The sequence below is a fragment of the Monodelphis domestica genome, chromosome 1 (genome assembly GCF_027887165.1).
Source record: "Monodelphis domestica isolate mMonDom1 chromosome 1, mMonDom1.pri, whole genome shotgun sequence".
NCBI classification, from domain to species: Eukaryota; Metazoa; Chordata; class Mammalia; order Didelphimorphia; family Didelphidae; genus Monodelphis; species Monodelphis domestica.
Genome location: NC_077227.1, coordinates 757877853 through 757898966, shown reverse-complemented (window position 1 = coordinate 757898966; position 21114 = coordinate 757877853). Strand labels below are relative to the sequence as shown.

Genomic DNA, 21114 nt, shown 5'->3' with positions numbered 1-21114 from the left:
TCTGGCGCCGGGTCTTCGCCGGGTCACGCCCGATGATCACCGGTGTCCCACATGTGGTTATGGTCACACAAGCCCCCCTCTCCTCTGCCAACTCCTCCATGGACTCTCGGAAGAGCCTAATGGCTGGGCAGCTTGCGACGAGTTTCTCCCCAATCCAGTCTTATCTGCCACGCCGCTGCCAAAGAGCTTGTCCTCCTCCTCCCATCACCTCCAGGACGGACTAGGAAGCCTTCTCTGGGTCTTCAAATACTCTGCCCCCTCCCACCTTCCAAGAGCTCTTTCTTACACCCCACCCCCCATATACCCATTCTACAACCCAGGGGCACTGACCTCCTTGGGAATACCTGCCCCAGGCCCTCCACGTTCCCCCAACTCCAGGTGATCCCCAGCATGCTCCTGCTCCTCCTCTTTCTCCTGCTCCTCTTCCTCCTCCTCCTCCTGTTCCTCCTCTTCCTCCTGCTCTTTCTGCCCTGCTCCTCCTCCTCCTCTTCCTCCTGTTCCTGCTCCTGCTGCTCCTGCTCCTGCTCCTCCTCTTCCTCCTGCTCCTGCTGCTCCTGCTCCTCTTCCTGCTCCTGCTCCTCCTCTTCCTCCTGCTCCTGCTGCTCCTCCTCTTCCTCTTCCTCCTCTCTGCTCCTGGCTTCCTGGAGAAAGCCTCACCTTTACAGAGAAGCTCTTCTTGTCTGTAGGATGCCTGAACATAGTTGGGCCTGCTGTTTCCCCCATGAGGAGAGCTGCTTCCTCCGAAGCAGATTTTCTCTGAATCCCCAGCACATCACAGTGCCTGGCACGGAGCAGCAGATCCTTGTTAAAAGCAACGTTCTTCTGCTTTGTCCCATCTCACCCTTTGAGGAAAGGAAGCCCCAACGTCCCCCTCCCTTCTTTCTCGTTTCTCTGCCAAGAGGAGAGCGGAGGAGGCTGCCCTAAAGGGGGCTCAAAGTTACACTTGGGAGCGTGTCTGCCAGGGCACCCAGACACTGTAGTCCTGGGGCATCTCCTTTCACATCTTTGTGATCAGAAAGAGCAAGACAAGTTTTCTGGTTCGGCTTTCTCTCTCTCTCTCTTTCCTTCCCTCCCTCCCTCCCTTCGGGCACTGAAGGGGGTGACTTTCTAACCCAGCTATCCTCTCCAAACCAGCTGTTTCTCTTCAAAGGCCTTTTTCCCATTCTCTTTTAACTCCGATGATGATGCCAGAGAGAAAGAGACAGAATTAGAGGCCCTAATGGCTGGCTACCTGCACTTACGGTGTCTAGAACACACAGTCTCTGGAAATCTGCCAACCAGAAGACAATCAACGTTCACCACATGCACTATACAAGTCCCTCCTCGAATTTCGATAAAGATCTTCCCAATTGAGATCTTGTTAGAGGGCCTCGTCACCGAGTAGAACCTTTGTGGAAAGGGAAGAGCCGTTTGAAAACACACACTGAACCGTCCCCCAGGCAACCCCCCCCTTGTAAACTCCCCTTTTTAGACTTTGGATCTCGTCCCCCAAGCCAGACCTGCAGTCTGTGCTGTGTGTGTGTGCCTGAGCGTGCACGAAGAGGTACTCGGTGACTGGAACAGGATCACTTACTGTTCGGATGCTCTTCCAGAACCATTTCTTCGCTGATGTTCAGGGCTTTGATCCTGGTGCACAGGTTGTAGGTCTTCCACATTTCTCCCGGGGGCACCTCCGCGGGATGATCCTCTGGGCACGCGGGCTCGCCCTTGGGGCGGCGGTGCCGTTCCCAAAACGTATTTCTTTCACACGCCTCCACCTCGATGGTGCTTCTGGCTTTGTGCTTCCCGTTGCCCACCTTCTTCTTCAGGGTTAGGTTTCTGGAATGCAGGCAGGTGGTCGGGATGATTTTCCCAAAAATGTTTTTGTAGACGTCTTTCCACGGAATGAACTTCCACTGCTGCGGCGGCCCTTCCGTTGCTGTGCACGTCAGAAACACGTTTTCGCTGGGGAAGCCCTTCTTCTCGGCCGGGGGACAGACGTGCCTCCCCTGCACTTTGTACTCGATCTGGGTAGACTGGATGCTGTTGATGGCCACAAAGCGCGCCGCCTCCTTGGAGAAGACGGCGTAGCCGGCCACTACCAGCAGGTCAGCCAGGCTGTTCTTGCCATGGAGGACGTCCACTTGGAGCTTCATGCCGGGGCTGTACTCCCGTAGCAAGAAGAAGAGGCCCAGTTTGCTCAGGAAGTCTTGGAACAGAGTCTTGGCGGCCTCTTCCCAGCGCTCGCCATTGGCAGGCAGGACGCCATGCAGGGCGCAGCGGTACGTCAGCCGGGGCAAGCACAGGAGCTCCTCGGGAATGACTTTGAGGCTGGCGCACTCGGAACGGGGGACGCAGACAGAAAAGCCATAGTCCATGAACAGGAGCAGCACGGCCTGCGCAGAGACCTCGGAGATCTCCACCCGATTCCACTGCTCCTCCTGGCCATAGCGGAACAGGCAGCTGGAGCCCGGCACGACGAGCTGCGGGGGCAGCGCCGGGAGGTGGTCCGGCAGGGCCAGGAGCAGCCGGCACAGGGCTGTCATGGTGTCAAAGAAGTCCTCAAGTTGCACGAAGAAGTCCGAGGGGTCTGACACGGCCGTGGCAAAGCCGCTGTAGCGCCGGCCGCTCTGAAGGAGGGCCCACGTCACAGAGTTCACGCGGAAGGACATCATGGGCAGCCTGGACTCCCCCCCGAGGAGGACCTTGCCAGGAGTCTGGGGGTTCTCCTCGCTCTGGCTGGCCCTGAAGTGGAGGTACTCCAACAGCAACAGGCCGTCGACCAGGATCTCCACCTCCCAGGCGGCGTCGAGACGGCGGAGGAACAGAATTTTTGTCTCCAGATGAGCGAACAAATGCACTGTGGACTCGAACGACATCTTCCGGGCGTTCTCGATCCAGATCCATTTGCAGGGCACAGCCTGCTGGGGAATGGTCCTGCTCTCATGGCCGAGCTCCTTGGTCCCCAGCAGGGGCACCACCTCGTAGCGGCCGTAGTCCAGCAAATACACCAGCATCTTGTCCTCTCCCAAGTGTTTCTTCTCCACCTTGGCCCGGCACCATGCCGCTGCGATTCTGGATTTCGTCAGGCACTCCAAGCCTTCTTCGATGCTCTCCACGGGGACGAAAGGGTTCTCCTTGGCTTCTTTAATAATCAAGGAAAGCAAGCTGGAGGAGGCGGGCACGCTTTTCTTGAGTTTCACAAAGAAGTTTCCGCATTTTGAAACATGAACTATCTCGGCCTTCTCCAGCTGGCCGGGCTTTAATTCAGGACTCGGGATTTTAGCCAGCTGCTGGAAGGCTGCTCTCGGGCACTTACTTCCATCCACAGGCCTTTTCTTTTCTTTATTATCAATGCCCAGAATCGCTTTTTTAGAGAGAGTTTCAGGGGGTTTGGAGACTTTCTCCCGCTTCTTTGAACATGCTATCCACTTCATCATTTCATTCACAACACACTTCTCATCACACAGAATATTTACTTCCCACTTTTGCTCATGCTTCTTCAAAAACTCACAAGAAATCAATTTGTTATTTACTTTTTCAGCAAAGTAAGCAATGGTTTTGCTGTCCCACAATTCGTCAGGCTCATTATATCTTACTCCACTCAGAAAAGAATGAAGGCTAAGCTGAGGAATGGTCAGAAATTTCCTATCAAGTTCGTGGAGTTGGGTCAAGTTTACAACTTCTGTGTTCCCATAGTCGATAAATTCCACTTCCAAAGAATTCCTGGATATGATGTTCTTAATCACTGCTCTGTATAAGGCGTTATCGACCGCGTACTCGGCAACCACGAGGTCTCCCACCGAAAGCGCCGCCAGCTCACTGTCTCGGCCTCGAGCGGCCACTCCTTCGTTGAGCTCTCTGGCAAGTCTGAAGATCAAGTCTTCGCTCTCAGCAAGCTGAATGTGGAAACTGGCCGGACTCCATATATTCGACACATAGCCCTTCACTCTGACGTTCAGGTGCAGAAGAGGCGGCGGGAGGTCTCCGATCTGGGGTCTCGCCGCCCCCTCAGCTCTGGACGGAGCCAGGAGCCGTTTGGCTGTAAAAGCTTCTGCGGCAGGCGGCTTTCCTTCACTCGTTTGGCCGGCACACTCGGGGCTGGCTCTTCCGTCGGCAGTTTTCAGTCCTCCTTTGAAAGGCTGGTCCGCCCTGCTTCTTACAGTGTGCTCCATCTTCAGAGAGGCTGCGGGCTTCAAGAGTCTGGTATGTATGTCTTTGGAAGGCACAGCTTGATCCGCTTTGTTTTCGAGATACTTAGGATAAGTAGCTTTACTTACACTGAACTGGTGGGGGTTGCCTTTGTCTTTCAAGAATACCCTACCTGACATTCTACTTTCACATTTTTTATGAAACTTCTCGGCCCCTTTTCCCGGGTCACACTTTTTCCCATAAACTTGAAGCAAAGTTTTGATTTTCTGATTTATCTGCTGATTTCCATCGTAGAGCTCTAGGCCAAGCTGGGCGTCTGAATCCCTGGACACAACGACCGCCTTCAACGACTTTCCCAAGAAGTTTTCTTCAAACCAGACGTTGATTTCTGCTGGAATGTCCACATCCTTCAGGTCTGAAAGATAACATTTGATTGCCTGCATAGGTGTAAAGAGTAACTCTGGAGACTGCTCTAAAATAGGCAGTAATTCATTTCCCGCCACGATCTGCTTGTTTCCAAAGTCCACAAAATAGACAAGCAAATAGGACGACAAATCCACGGGAGAGGCAATGGCTCTGTAAAAGAAACCGTCTTCAAAGTACTTCGACAGGCACAATCTTGTTTTGCCATCAAATCTTGGATAACTGGAGAGGCTGCCCATCTCCGCAATCTTTGCTGTTATGATCTCCAGACTTCGACTATTTCTCCTCAATTGACAATAAAACTTTCTGGGGCTGTGGATGTGGGATATACAGACTTCTTCTTCACTCCCGATTTTTAAGTTAAAGGAAGAATAGCAGAAACTGTACAGGCTCACGGTCGCTGGCAAAGACTCTGAGAAGACACTATGCCGTGCACAGCCACAATTGACCAGAAACTGCCGTGCGCTGATGAATGGTGTTCTCAAATCGACAACATTGCACAGGCAGTGTGGGTGGATCAGAACCAAAGCATAGATGATACATGTCAGCAGTCCATCGTAGGAAGAAATGAAGTTCCCAAACTCCAGGCAGGACTTTGTGGTCCAACTGAATGACTCGGAATTAATGGGTTCGATTAAATTGTTGAGACTGCATCGGAACGCCTGGCCCTCCAGGAGCATAAAGTCGGGGTGAATAGCACAAAGGTCTTTGATTGGGATTCTCTCCTGATTCCCATAGTCCACAAAGATGACGTCCATCTCCCGGGATGACACTTGAGTCAGGACGGCCGCTCGATACCACATCCCATCTTTGGCGTATAGGGCCACACAGGCGACCTGCCCCACCTGGTATGGGTCTCGGTGGGTCCTGTAATACTCCTGCATCTGCTCCATCAGCAGCATCAGCACCGGCAGCTTGCTTTGCAGCTGGCACGAGAAGTCCCCAGGGCAGGAGAAGTATGAACATTTGACGTCGATAATGGTGCCTGGCTTGAACACATACTCCTTGTATGGATGGAGACACTCGCTTGCCCCGGGCAATGGCCCAATGTTTCTAGGAAAGGGACTTGCTGAGCCTGCTGAGGCAGCGGGCAAGTCTGACGGGCGAGGCTTCTTGGCTTGAGCAGCTGCATTGCTGTGCCCAGGCTGGCCACCAGCTGCCAAAATCTCTGCCCCCATATGGGGAAGACTGTCCGGTTTGACCTCCCAGTATTCTGCGTAGCCTGCTTGCACCATGAGCCCGACAACATTGATTTTTCCGGAGGCCTCAACACTCTGCACATTCACAATATACTTGTCTTTCTTTTTGGCCACGACTGTGAGCAAGAGTGCTTTATCGAACACGGTCTTTTTGAAAAAGTCCGTGGCTTTCTTTACCCAAATATCTTCTGTTGGACATGCGTGAGCCAGGGAACAGCACATGGCCAATGCCGGTAACTCGCAGAACTCTTGCAGCAGAATTTTGACGTCGTAGAATGGGACCGATTCAGTATTTCCAAAATCCAGAAAATAGACGTTGATCTTATAACCGTTGACTTCCGTGACGACGGCTCTGTAGAAGTGCATGTCCTTGATGTAGCGCGCGCAGCAGAATACGCCAGGCTCGGGCTTTCTGAGGAGCATGTCGTCCTTCTCGCAGGAGTCATATGTCTCCCCAATCTTCTTCATCAAGTCCTGGAATTTGTTCTGGTGATCATTGGTGCGCACCCAGAAATTGGACGGGTTCAAGACATACTCAACAAAAGCCACATATGAAGAATTGACTCTCATCTCCACGGTCTTCCAGGACACGGCCACCTTGGACAAAGGGTCCTTCTCCAAATCCGGGCTCAGGGGGGCCATGGGGCCCACCAAGCTCTCAGCCTTGCTGTCCCCTGGGGCTCCCTGCACCGCCGCCGTCAGGGGAGGCGCCAGAGGGCACTCACTTGCCTGCAGCAGGTTCTTGGAGCTGATGACCGACTCCTGACTGTGGAAGGTCACGTAATACAGACATTCGTCAGGGTTGAACTGATCGATGTGGGCAAAGACCATCTGGCCCAACAGGGCTTGTTTGAACAACTTCAGCTGCATGTTCCTCACGTCCTTGTTGGGGTTGCCAATGTGGGACAGAGTGCAAGGGAAAGAGAAGAGGGGCAGCGAGCTGAACTCCTGCTTCAGCTTCTTCACATAGTTGGAGGGCACAGCCTCACTGTTGCCCAGGTCCATGAACCAGATCTTCACCTGGTCCAGTGGCAGGAGCTGCTGCAGAACCCCACGATACCACTGCCCGTTCCTCCTCTTGGCCACACAGAGCAGCCCAAAGTTATCGCAAGGAGGGTTTCTCTCTCGGCTCACCGTCTCATAGTGCAGAGACATGGCGGTGGTCAAGTTGTCCAGCTCTGGCAACCATTTCATTAGGTGGCAATAAAACCAGCTCGGACTGACCGCAGAAGCGATTTTCACACTTTCCATACAGTTAATGGACAGTGATGGCTGCAAGTCATCGAGGATGTGCTGAAAATTAGGCGAAATCTCACTGCTGCTACACAAAGACTTGGGTCTTTTGTATTGCTGCTCCAACAGGTCAGGCATTTGGGGACAAGAGGGACTGGGGGGAAATTCCTTTAACATCTCTATCAGAAGATGGAAAGAATCTCCATCGATAAGTCTTCCCAGCTGGAGCTCGAGGACCTCAGAGATGATTCTCGGGGCTTCCAGAAGAACCACTTGGTGAGGCAGAATGGCCTGCACGTAGCCCTTCACCTGAAGTCCTACCAAGGACGTGAAGTAATTTAAGGCCTTGGGAGACCACTTCTCCCCGAGAGGGAGGATGTTGGCAAAGACGCCCACCACGATCCGGGGGGGGAGCTCGAATAAGTTCTCGCAGGCAGAGGCGACCCGGGCAGCACTGACTCGCAGCTCCTTCCCACAATCAATGAGAAACACTCTGTAGAATTCATTTTTGCTCTCCACAACACGTCCTCTGTGCCATTCTCCGGAATCTCTCTCTTCCACCAAACAAAATTCGCCCACCCTCACGTGGCTGTGCGTTTTGGAGATGTGCTGTATCTCACTCTGCAGGATGTGGTAGTCAAATTCACACTCGATATCGTATTTGCCCTGAAACTTCACCAGAATCTCCTTGGCCAGACATTCGATGTGAGAAATCTTCAGATCCATGTCTCAGGATGGGCGAACAGGGGCCCAGCAGTCACCAACTGTGGAGCAGAAATGAAAGAAGAATTAGTTTCTGAAGAAGCCAACTTTCAACTTCACTTGCTTTTCTCTTTCAGTTGGACACAAATTCAAGCGTTCCTAGCAAAAAGCCTCTGTGGCCCGCTCGTTTCACTGCGGAAAACTATGCTCACATGAAAAGAACAAGCGAGCGATCCAAAGTTAATGCAAAGCTTCACAAAGTGCTCCTGGGAAGACGGGCTGTCCAAGTGTAACGTCTTTTTGCTCCACTTGAACTTTTTAACACTGTTACAAGGGAATCACTTTAAAAGACTGATATATATTAATTTAAGGTCGCCAAGGAATCAGCTATGTAATTCCTAAATGAAAAACTCAAGTCAGCCGTCAGCCTTTTTTGGAGTTTAATTACAATAGGAGCAAGAAAGGAATTAGAGATATATATAGAGAGAGAAAGGGGAGAGAAGGGAATAGGGCTTAAATACCCCTTCTGTTTAGGCTGGGCCAAAAGGCCCAAGCCCTTAGATAGCTGGGGCAAAGAAAAGAGATCAGTCCCTTTCACTCACGTGTCCAAAAATGGAGAAACAGTCTCAGAGGCCCCCACCTTCAGCTTCCTCCAGAGCAAGCTTCCTCAGAGCCCAGGAACCACACCGACCAAAAACTCAATCCTCTCCTCGAGTCTCCAGACCCTCCTATCTTTAAGGAAACCATCCAAGTTGCCTCCCCTCAGTCCTCACATCTACCAATCACTCTTCATCAATTTCCCTGTCAATGGAGGCTCTTGCTTAACCCAGGACCGCCCAGAGGTTTCTGGCTTTTGCACATGTCTGTTGAAGGTCATATTTTCAAATGATTAAATCTATACTCCTTTGCTACAGCCCTTTCTAAATCCTGTTAACTTGAGTATGGTAGAGATTGGAATAATTAAATTTTGATCTAGGCTGCAGCCCTTACTCAATCCTATTAGGACTGAATAGGGTGGAGTATCTCCATTGTATCAATTCTAAAATCAATCAAGACTCAAAGAAATTCCTGTTCTATGCTCAAGCATAGGTCAAAGTCCTTTCCATTGTTCAGCAAAGGGTTTCTGTCCTAAAGTAATCTTAAGAAGGGAAGAGAAGGAACCTCCCATGCCAATGGGGTTCCCATTCCAATAGACTATCAGTAAGAAATTTTCCAAGTATGAAATATCCCAATGGTGAAATTACCAACATTTATAAGTCTAAGGAAATTTGAGGTTTACAATCCCCCCTGATGATCATTGGGAGACTAGTCTCCCCATTGATCATTTAACATAATCATTTTGTAGTTCTAAATTCACTTCTAACTAAAGATATACACAATATTCAATTTTCTAGGAGAAATTAGAATAGTGAGAGAGGAAATAGAAAAGAAAAGAAAGCAAAACCAATGTTTGCTAGGCGCATTGACAGAAAGCCAAATTAGGGGCAGTCCCTTTTGGCATAAATGTTACAATAAATGTTCAATCAAAAGTTCAGTCCAATCAATCACATCCAAGGTTCATTCTTGATCTTCTTGATGAAGTGTAGGTTTTTGGCATCTTTCTGCAACAGTTCATTCTCTGGATATAAAAGTTTCAAGCTTCTTTCTTGAAGATCTTTTCTCGAACAAAATCAAAATCTTTGAAAATTTTTTTTTATAACAGTAAAATCTTAAACAAAAGTCTTGGATTTTTATAAAAATACAATCTCAAACAAAAAAAAATTCAAAAATTCTTAGATTTTAAATTAAAATACAATCCCCCCTGAAGTAAGTATTAAAAAAAAAATATCAAGTTTAGCTCAGAATGCAATGTTCAGTTATGGGGTTGTATGTGTCAATTATCAAAAGAATAGAAAAAATAATCAAAAACATAAGAAAAACTCAAAATAGACCTTGTATAGGTCCAGTTTAAAGTAATTTCTATCCCACAAGTATGTAGAACAGAATGCAGTAATATTTCACTTAGCCATTTGTAGCCAAGACTACAGGAAGTTGCCATAATATAAGAAGAAAAGAATTAGAATTCTATTTTGATGGGGAAATGTCATTCCCTTGTCTGATTTTTTTTTCCTTCAGAGATATAGGGAGCCAGCATGATAGTCAAGCTTTGTACTTGTTTGAGTACTTCGAAAGGAGTGTAGATACAAGGAAGTCCTACGACTTAAACATAAGTTAAGCGTCGCAACCTTGAGTCTCACTTTAATATTTCATGTGTGCTCTATTGGCACTATTCAGGTTTAGTCTGTGCTCCTTGTTTTTATCCCTTTTCCTGGAATCAGACACAAACATTAATCACAGTCCTATAATATTTTATCAATAAATGGCAGGTTCCCATAGTTTAAAGCTTTTAGGCATATATTGATATTATAGCAAGAGTATATATATTAACTTGTATTACTGCAGGGAAAAAAATAATATTAATATTAATTATGTGTACCTTCAGTACAAAAAAATGAGAAAAAAATCAAATATTCTGATCAAAAAATAAAAAGAAATAAGAAAAAATAAGGAAAAAAAATCAGTAATTCAATATATTCTTGAAAAAAAAACATCCATTTGTCTATGGATTATTATCTCCAATTCATATGATAAGATAGAGTCACAATTCATATGATAGGATAGAGTCAATCAGTCTCAGCAGAAGATGCTTTCTTCACATGTGAGCAGTGAATCCAAGAGTCTCTTTCTCCAATCTTTATAGATGTTGGAGTAGTTAATAATATTTGGAATGGTCCTTCCCAGGAAGGTTCAGTTGCTCCAGTTCGCTTGAAATTCTTGATATAAACTTTATCTCCTGGGTTCAGGTCATGCAGAGAAAAGTCTAATGGTCCAGCTTGTACTGCAGCTCCGGATTCATGAAGTTCACGTAGTTTGTGCTGTAACTCCTGTATATAGGAAGCAATAGTAATATCTCCCCCTAATAGCGATGTATAAGCCGGGGAGAAAGGCTTAGCCTGTATAGGCGGATGTCCAAAAAGCATCTCAAATGGTGAAATATGTAAGTCTCCTCTAGGCCTGCTTCTAAGATAAAATAGGGCCAGAGGGAGAATTTCAGGCCATTTTAAATGGGTCTCAGTGCATAATTTGCCAATCATAGTCTAAAGTTCTTTATTCATCCTCTCCACTTGGCCTGAGCTCTGGGGTTGATATGGAACATGGAATTTTGGAGTTATCCCCAAGCAAGAATATATTTGATTTAAGACAGAATCGGTAAAATGACTCCCTCTATCGGAGTCAATACGTGCTGGTAGGCCAAAACGAGGGATAATTTCTTTTAAAAGTATCTTTGCAACAAAATCTGCTGTGGCTCGGGTTGTAGGAAATGCTTCCGGCCATCTGGTTAGTTGATCTACAATTACTAGACAAAATTTATAACGTCCAGCCTTTGGCATTGTTATGAAATCTATCTGTAGATGTTCAAAAGGTGTGTAAGCCAGAGGACGTCCCCCAAAGGCTTTTCCACGATATGCATGTTGGTTATATGCCTGGCAAATAGGACAGGCTGAACATACTTTAGAGGCTACAGTAGTTATACCAGGGGCTATCCATACTCTCTTGACAGAGTCCACGATGCCCTGGGTGCCAAAATGACCATTTTTATGAATAGATTGGCAAATTTGGTTATAGAAACTTCTAGGGAGCAGGGGTTTTCCTTCAGGTGACACCCATACTCCATTAATTTGTTTTGCTTTAAATTTTTGTTTCCATTTTTCCACTTCCTTTTCATTATAGGAGAGTGATAAATTTAAATTATCAGTGGTTGTTAATGTTAAAATTAATCCAGGTCCTTCTATGGCTGCTAGTTTTGCAGCGGCATCTGCTCGGTCATTTCCTCTAGAGACAGGGTCAGAGCCACCTGTATGGGCAGAGCAATGAACTACAGCTAGGGCTTTAGGCAGTTTGAGAGCAGAAAGAACTTCATTAATAATTTCTGCATTAGCTATGGATTTTCCAGCTGAGGTTAAAAATCCTCTTTGGAGCCATAGCATCCCGACTGAGTGACAAATGCCGAAAGCATATCTAGAATCTGTATAAATTGTTGCCTTTTTATCCTTGGCAATTATACAAGCTTGTTTTAGAGCTATGAGTTCTGCTCCTTGAGCGCTAATGTTAGAAGGTAGTGAAGCTGACCATTCAGTGGCAAATTCTGAGACTACGGCAGCTCCAGTGTAACGTATGCCATCCCTCATAAAAGAGGAACCATCGGTAAATAAAATCAGATCTGCATTGTCTAAGGGAGTGTCCAAGAGATTATCTCGAGGCTTTTCTGCCATGGACACTAATGTTTCACAGTTATGTAGTGGTTCTCCTGAAGTAGGTAAATCTGGAAGCAAGGTGGCAGGGTTAAGAGTTGAACAGCGTTTCAAGGTAATATTTTCACTATTTAATAAGGTTATTTCATACCTTGTAATTCTCTGATCCGAGAATGCCTGTGTTCTATGTTTTACCAATAATGCTTCAATCTCATGTGGGCACATTATTGTTAATGGACATCCCAATACTAAATCAACGGTTTTTGTTACTAGTAAGGCTGTAGCAGCTACTCCTCTAAGGCATGGTGGTGCTCCTGCTGCTACTGGGTCTAGTTGGGCAGAATAATAAGCAATTGGGCGCTGAGAAGGTCCCAAAGTCTGAGTTAACACACCAGAGGCTACTCCTCTTCGCTCATGCACATATAAAGTAAATGGCTTGTTGTAATCTGGGATGCCTAGAGCAGGGGCAGACATGATAGCCTTTTTCAGATCTGTTAGAGCTGACAAGTGTTCAGGCTCTAATTTGAGGGGTTCAGGAACTGAATCCTTTGTTAATGCTATAAGGGGTTTAGTGATTTCCCCATAGCAAGGAATCCATTGTCTACAAAACCCTGTTGCTCCTAAAATTGCTCTCAGCTGTTTCTTAGTGGTAGGAGCACTCAATTTTTGAATGTTCTCAATTCGTTTTGGAGAAATATAACGAGCACCCGCAGTCAAGATGAATCCCAAATATTCTACTTTTTGGAGACACCATTGAACTTTATCCTTAGAGATTTTATGTCCTCTTTTGTGCAATTCCAAAAGAAGGTGTTTGCTATCTTCTTGACATGTTTCTGCATCTGTTGAAGCCAAGAGTAGATCATCTACATATTTGATTAATTTGCTATTTTTAAATGTTATATTGTCTGTGTCTTGGCTCAAAATTTGCTCAAATAAGCTCGGACTTTCGACATAACCCTGTGGCAGCCGACACCAGGTATATTGTGAGCCCTTCCAGGTGAAAGCAAAAATATGCCTGGAGTTTTCATGTATTGGTATGGAAAAGAAAGCTGAACACAAGTCTACTACTGTAAAGTATGTAGCTGTGCTAGGAATAGATGAAATAATAGTATGTATGTTAGAAACTACGGAGTGTCTCTTTATAACATGATTATTCACTGCCCTTAGATCCTGTACGAATCTATAGATGTGCTTGCCATCGGGTCCTTTTTTTGGTTTTTTAATTGGCAGGATGGGCGTGTTGTATTCAGATTTGCAAGGGATTATTATTCCCTGTTCTATTAATGAGTTAATAACTGGTGTAATACCCTCAATTGCCTCCTTTGAGAGGGGATACTGAGGGATAGAAGGAGGTGGGCTAGATTTAGTTTTTATCTGCACAGGAACAGCAGATTTAAGTAATCCTACATCAGAAGAAGATGTGGCCCAAAGAGACTCCGGTATATCTTTAGGTATTTCAAAAATGGAAGGTTCTTTTGCCTCCTGGTTTTCAGAGAGAAGTACAGGGAGTAAATTTAAAGATTCCTCTGGTACTTCTAATGATAATGAGCCATCTGGGGAGCAGGTTATTGTGGCTCTGAGTTTGCATAGAAGGTCCCTCCCCAGCAAATTTAAAGGGGAGTCAGGCATCAAAAGGAAGGAATGTTGTACCTCTAGGGGTCCTACAGACACCATTCTAGGAGGAAGTCTTTTAACTCTTTGGGTTATTCCTGATACTCCCATTACATTCTCTGAGCCAATAGAATAACATTGTAAATCAGGTGTTCTCTTTAATACAGACCAGGAAGCTCCGGTGTCTAATAGACAATCATAATAGGTGTTACCCACTTTTAAGGTAACATGGGGTTCATTAGTATGGGGAGGGCAGTGGATAGGGACAACGGGTAGTAGGACATCAGGGTCTGGGAAATCAAAGGTTGTATCCTCTGATTCCTGTGCCCCAGCCCCCCCCGGGCACCATCATTGTGTTTGGGATATTCCTTGGGCACCCCCCTGAAGGGCACCTCTCTGAGGGTCATTAGTACCTCGAGTAATTTTTGGACGAGCGCCATTTCTCATATATTGTTGAGTATTATCATTAAAATTTTCTTCAATTTGAGCATTGTCATTAAATTCCCAATTCCTATTTCTATAATTCTGGTTTCTAAAGCTCTTATTTCTATATTCATTATAGTTATTTCCATAGTCATTATTATAATTTCTAGAATTTTGGTTTCTATAACCATTATCATAATTTCTATAGTTATTATTTCTAAAACCATTATTAAACTGTGTATTCCTTCCAAACATCTTAAGAAAGGTTCTACATTCCATCATTTTGTGGCCCTTCTTCTCACAGAAGTGGCAAGTAATGGATTGATAATTGGATTTCTGGAGAGGGGCAATTGTCGTTGGTTCATTATCATGCCCACTTTCTAATTTAGTTATCCTATCTATTACACATCTCATTTTTTTCTTCATTTCCTCCATGTCATCATTATTCTCTTTCTCCTTTTCTTCGTTTCCCTTAAAAACATATATAGCTGTTTTTCGCAATTCTTCAAGGTCCATATCTGACCATCTTGGGCATTGTGTTTTAAAATAATTTTTAATTACTTTGCAACAATTGTTTACAAAGATTCTTCTAACTTGTCTTAAACTATTCTCTTTATTTAAGTCCCAATCTAAGTATCTGTCCCCAAACTCGATAATTCTGTCCATAAATCTGGAGGGTGTTTCGTTTTCCTTTTGCTTAATTTTTTCCAGTTCCATCCACTTATCTGTACTGTCCGCACATTCCTTCATGGCCGTGAGGATGGCCTCTCTACAACGGTATAGTTGTAGATAGTCCTCAGGATTATTATAGTCCCATTCGGGATCCTGAGATGGCCAATGTGCTGCATTACGCCCCCGGGTTTTGTTGACATGAGCAATTATTTTATTTTTTTCACGTTCACTTAAAAAAGCCTGTAGTAAGCTCTCAACGTCCTTGTAAGACGGATTATATTGAAAAAATATGTCTCCCATCTTTTTTGTTACTAGAAAAGGATCTTGTTCATATGTGGGGATATTTCGTGTAAATTCATTTATTTCTTGGGGAGTAAACGGTATCCTATGTCTTAAAGTCACCACATCCCCATTTCGTCCTATTTCAGGTACTTCTCTTAGAGGAAACAGGCCTCTAGTTGAATTTTGCACCTGTGGGTCAGTTTGACAAGGACAGGTTTCTCTAGGAGGACAAGATCTCCCTTGCATTGGAATTTGGTTTTCTGTAGGAGAAGGAACATGAGAAGCTGGGATTGCAGGGGAAGAGTTTTGGGGATTAAATTCAGACAAGATTTGCACTGCACGAGAGAAGCAGTCTGTTAACTGGGCTATAGGGAAGGTGTTTTCCATCTCTATTTCAGGGAAGGAAATTTCCTCATTCAAAGGTTCAGAAACAGGTCTGTTTCTGGTAGAGTGGGTGTTTTCCCATTGATCCTGTAAGAAACATTTTAGATCTTCTAATTGGGCTTGCATTTTATCCTCAATTTTTCCTATTTTATCTTCCATATCTCCCATTTTATCCTCAATATTTCCTATTTTATTCTCAATATTTCCTATTTTATCCTCAAGTTTTTCTATTTTATTCTCAATATTTCCTATTTTATCCTCAATTTTTTCTATTGTATCCTCAATTTTTTCTATTGTATCCTCAATTTTTTCTATTTTATCCTCAATATTTTCTATTTTATCCTCAATATTTTCTATTTTATCCTCATTTTTTTCTATTTTATCCTCAATATTTTCTATTTTATCCTCATTTTGTTTTATTTTATCCTCATTTTGTTTTATTTTATCCTCATTTTGTTTTATTTTATCCTCATTTTGTTTTATTTTATCCTCAATATTTTTTATTTTTTCATCTCTAAATATAGTATTGAGGAGTACAAAAATGACAGTACCTATTAATATAAAAAATTGGAGGTATCCTTCATTCCTCAATGCCCCTACTTCTTCAGCTGCCATATAATTGTCAAAGAATGTAGTACTCATTTTTATATGTATATTTTGTAATTTCACAAAACACATGGGGAGCAGGGCAAAGCAACAAACTTTCAACAGGGTTTTTTTTTTTTTTAAATCCAGGAAGTTGTTCCTTAAGGGAAAGGATATTTAGAAACAGTTCTTCCAGCCAGGACTTTAGAGTCCTGTTGCTGAGATTTAAAAACAGCTGTTTTCTGTCTATCAGAGTCACACAGCTGGGAAGTATCTGAGGTCCGATTTGAACCCAGGACCTTCTGCCTCTAGGGCTGGCTCTCAATCCGCTGAGCTACCCAGCTGTCCCTTAAGATTAAAGGGAAGAAAAAGAAAAAACTGCTGATTCCAATTTAACTTAAGGAGAAAAGAGAAAAAGTTTTTTATACTCACGTGTTCTAGCAGCTGTGTCTTTAAGCCAAGTTTTTTTTTTTTTTAAAAAAGGACTAAGTGGTGAAACAGTATAGTAAAAAGGCAAGGAAAAAGTTTTATTGAGAGGATTCTTTAGAGTCCCTTCGTGGTCGCCACAATGTTACAAGGGAATCACTTTAAAAGACTGATATATATTAATTTAAGGTCGCCAAGGAATCAGCTATGTAATTCCTAAATGAAAAACTCAAGTCAGCCGTCAGCCTTTTTTGGAGTTTAATTACAATAGGAGCAAGAAAGGAATTAGAGATATATATAGAGAGAGAAAGGGGAGAGAAGGGAATAGGGCTTAAATACCCCTTCTGTTTAGGCTGGGCCAAAAGGCCCAAGCCCTTAGATAGCTGGGGCAAAGAAAAGAGATCAGTCCCTTTCACTCACGTGTCCAAAAATGGAGAAACAGTCTCAGAGGCCCCCACCTTCAGCTTCCTCCAGAGCAAGCTTCCTCAGAGCCCAGGAACCACACCGACCAAAAACTCAATCCTCTCCTCGAGTCTCCAGACCCTCCTATCTTTAAGGAAACCATCCAAGTTGCCTCCCCTCAGTCCTCACATCTACCAATCACTCTTCATCAATTTCCCTGTCAATGGAGGCTCTTGCTTAACCCAGGACCGCCCAGAGGTTTCTGGCTTTTGCACATGTCTGTTGAAGGTCATATTTTCAAATGATTAAATCTATACTCCTTTGCTACAGCCCTTTCTAAATCCTGTTAACTTGAGTATGGTAGAGATTGGAATAATTAAATTTTGATCTAGGCTGCAGCCCTTACTCAATCCTATTAGGACTGAATAGGGTGGAGTATCTCCATTGTATCAATTCTAAAATCAATCAAGACTCAAAGAAATTCCTGTTCTATGCTCAAGCATAGGTCAAAGTCCTTTCCATTGTTCAGCAAAGGGTTTCTGTCCTAAAGTAATCTTAAGAAGGGAAGAGAAGGAACCTCCCATGCCAATGGGGTTCCCATTCCAATAGACTATCAGTAAGAAATTTTCCAAGTATGAAATATCCCAATGGTGAAATTACCAACATTTATAAGTCTAAGGAAATTTGAGGTTTACAACGCCCATAACTGAATTCCACTCTACTCTACACGTGCTCAGGCTCTGCCTCTCATCAGCGTCACTTACATCCATGCCAACTCACAAGAGGCTCCTTACCTCACCCCTCAGCACCAAGTGACTGCCCTTAGAGTAGACTAATACACTAAAAGTCGGGGTTTCTGGCCTGGACAGGTCCTTTCCAGGGGTCAGTGGCCTACCCTAGGAAGATGCCTGGGACACTAAGACTCTAAGTGACTCTCCCCAGGAGAGGATCCCCCCACGAGCACCATCAGCTGGGCCTCTTGACTCATTTATAAGTTTACCACTGATTCAGTACCTCCTGAGAGGCAACAGGTACGCAGATGACTGATCTAGGGTAACTCAGATTTACCCCACTTTGTGGGGAATGGAAAGGGACCAGGATCCTATAGCCGGGAGCCCCTGAACCCAAAAAAGACATGTTGGCAACAGGAGGCAATGCTGGTGCTTCAGAACACAGCTCTCTAGATTCCGTTGCCTGGAGGGCACCCACAGGGACAAGGTTCCTAAAGAGAACCCGAATCTCCCAAGGAGACCCTCCAAGTTAGCCACAAGCAGAGGCTACCAGCCCCACAACATCTTCTCTTGGGCTTGCTAGAACAGGCTGGGCCAAGGCGCACCAAGAAGCTGGGTCACTCCCAAAAAGCAAATAAGGAAGACAAAGCACAGCTGCCCAGAGTTTACCCTTCATTTCTGTTCAGTTTTGGAACAGGAGGCTTAGGACATCAGCTCAAAAGAGCAAATAAGTGAGAGAATCAAGACAGGGACAGTCTGCATCTATCCAGTTCTATCTATCTATCTATCTATCTATCCCTGAGGCTTCTGCAGTCTCTACAAACACCATGAAAAAGACCCATCCAGCTGTCCATCTCTCATCCTGTCCTCCCCAACACCTGGGAAGTGGCACAGATGTGACTCTGCCTCTTCCCAGGTGTGCCAGTGGTTCTACCATGCTAGAAAGGCTTTGTACTTGGCTTGAGGCCATTCTGAGCCCGTTTTCTAGCTCAATAGGCTGGTTCCACAGACTTCTGGGTTAACATGACTGCAGTGTAGACACAGGACTCTCCTCATCACCACCTACCAATATAGACTACTTCAAAAGGCCAAAAAAAACAAGTTCAGATGAACAAAAGGACTCCACAGTGAGTGGGGCACAGCATTGAAGGTATGTGGGATTTGGGCATTTCCACACTATAAGCTGATCAACCCTCCCCAACCCCACCTACGGAGCCAGAGTCAGAGCCAGCTCACCAGAACCAGCAGGTGAGCAAGGAGCACCTCTAGGTCATTGGCAGCTGACTAAGACCACTAAGGACATACCCCTGAGAGCAGCTAGAAGGCAGGCAGAAGAGCATGGACCTTGGGCACAGAGATAGCGCAGAGAGGGGCAATACACAGTAGAAGCCGGGGAGACTCAAGAGGTGGCCTTAGACAAAAGCACACTCCTTAGCTCCATATACAGAGAGCCTTCCCTCCTCACTCAGACTTCTGACTAGAATGGGAAGGAGAAACCAGCATAGTGATGGCAAACAATGCCCAGAAAATACAACTTCCAACCACCAGGAAGAATAAGAAGGCATTGACCCTGGATAATTTTTATGGAGAAAAAATCCAGACTACAGAAGAAACAGCAGAGAACAAGTAAACGCATCCAAACCTTCTCAAAAAAATGGAAATTGGCCACAAGCCCTTGAAGAATTTAAATCTGAGATTTTGAGAATGATGGAAGTGATTTGGCAAGAAAAGTGGGAAATAGTTCAAAAAGAAAATAACAGTCTAAAAGATAGGAACACCCAATTGGAGAAAGGAACCCAGAAATCAAATGAAATGAATAAATTGCAGACCAAAATTAAATGTCTGGAAGCCATAAAAAATAGGACCAAACCAAAAAAGGAAAATCAAAAGATTATAGTGGAAAATCGGTCTTTAATGAACAGAATTGGACAATTGGAAGCCAATGATCTCACAAAACAGCAAGAATGAATAAAGCAAAATCAAAAGACTGACAAAATAGAAGGAAACATAAATATCTCACTGACAAGATAAGATGGCAGACCACAAAAACCAGTCTTGAAGAGACAATTTAAGAATCTTTGGTCTACCTGAAAACCCAGTAATAAACAGAAATCTTGACATCATACTACAAGAAATTATCCAAGAAAACTGTCCTGAAGTTCTTGAACAAGAGGGAAAAATAGACATTGAAAGAGCTCATAGAACACCCTCTACACTAAATCCTCAAAAGTCAACCCCCAGGAATGTAATTGCCAAATTCAAGAGCTTCCAAGCTAAGGAGAAAATGTTACAAGAAGCCAGAAAGAGACAATTTAGATATCAAAGAGCACCTATCAGGATTACACAAGATCTAGCAGCTTCCACATGAAAGGGTTGCAAGGTTTGGAATATGATATTCAGAAAGTCAAGAGAATTGGGTCTTCAACCAAGGATCACCTACCCATCAAAACTGACTATATACTTCCAGGGGAAACTATGGACATCCAACAAAATAGAATATTTCCAAGTATTTGTAAAGAAAAGCCCATAACTAAGCAGAAAGTTTGATATCCAAACACAAAAATCAAGAGGAACATGAAAAGGTAAATAAGAAAGAGAGGGGAAAGGAAAAAATATTTAATTTTCTTAAGAGCTTCAATGAGATCAAATTGTTCATATTCCTATATGGAAAGATGTATTTGTCACTCTCAAAAATTATATTCACTATTATAATAATTAGAAGAATTATTCATAGGTAGAGGTTGGAGTAACAAGTGGTCTAAAAGGAAAAAGGGGGGTTTAGAAGATGGCATCAAGAGAAACATGAAGGAATAAGATAAATATGATAATCTACATCACACAAAGAGACACATGGGAAGGGGAGGGGAAGGATGCTATTATAAGAAGGAAAGGAAGAGAGTGCTAATAGGTAATACTTAAACCTTACTCTAAGTGAAATCAGTTCTGAGAGGGAAGAGCATCTAGATCTATTGGGGTATTGAATTCATCTTACCTTACAGGGAAAGGGAAAAGGGAAAAACTAAGTGGGGGCAGGGAGTACAAAAAGGGAAGGAAAGGAGGGGGGAGGGAATTTGGCCTTAAAAAAATAAGAAGGGGACAAAAAGGGAGGGGTAAGAAAGGGAAGTAAAATAAGGGTGGGAATTAGGGGAACTGATTAAAAGCAAACCACTGGTTTAGAAGGAAATAGTGACAGGGTGGATTGAGAGCCAAGCCTAGAGATGGGCAGTCCTAGGTTCAAATATGGCCTCAGACACTTCCTAGCTGTGTGACCCTGGACAAGTCACCTACCACCCCATCCCCATTGCCTAGCCCTTACCACTCTTCTGCCTTGGAATCAATTGATTCTAAGCGGAATGTAAGGTTGTTTGCTTGTTTTTTAAGGATGAAAATAGCGAAAGAAGAAAGAGCAGAACTAGGAGAGGATATCAAAATGTTGGGGAATACAGAGGTGGAAATCATAACTCTGAATGTGAATGGGATGAATTCATCCATAAAATGAAAGCAAAGAGTAGAGTGTATTAGAAACCAAAATCCTATTGTATGTTGTCTACAAGAAACATACATGAGGCAGGTAGACACACACAGAGTAAATGTAAGTGGCTGGAACAAAATCTATTG

The 21114-nt window shown here is 44.3% G+C and overlaps 1 protein-coding gene across 1 annotated transcript in view; it reads right to left on the bottom strand.

Moving 5' to 3' along the window:
* TDRD15 (tudor domain containing 15) overlaps window positions 1–21114 on the bottom strand; it is a 44312-nt gene that overhangs the window by 8749 nt on the left and 14449 nt on the right. Inside the window, exon 2 of the mRNA XM_016428356.2 lies at window positions 1574–7750. Coding sequence (XP_016283842.2) covers window positions 1574–7712 — 6139 coding nt within the window. The 5' untranslated portion in view covers window positions 7713–7750. The remainder of the gene's footprint in view (window positions 1–1573; window positions 7751–21114) is intronic.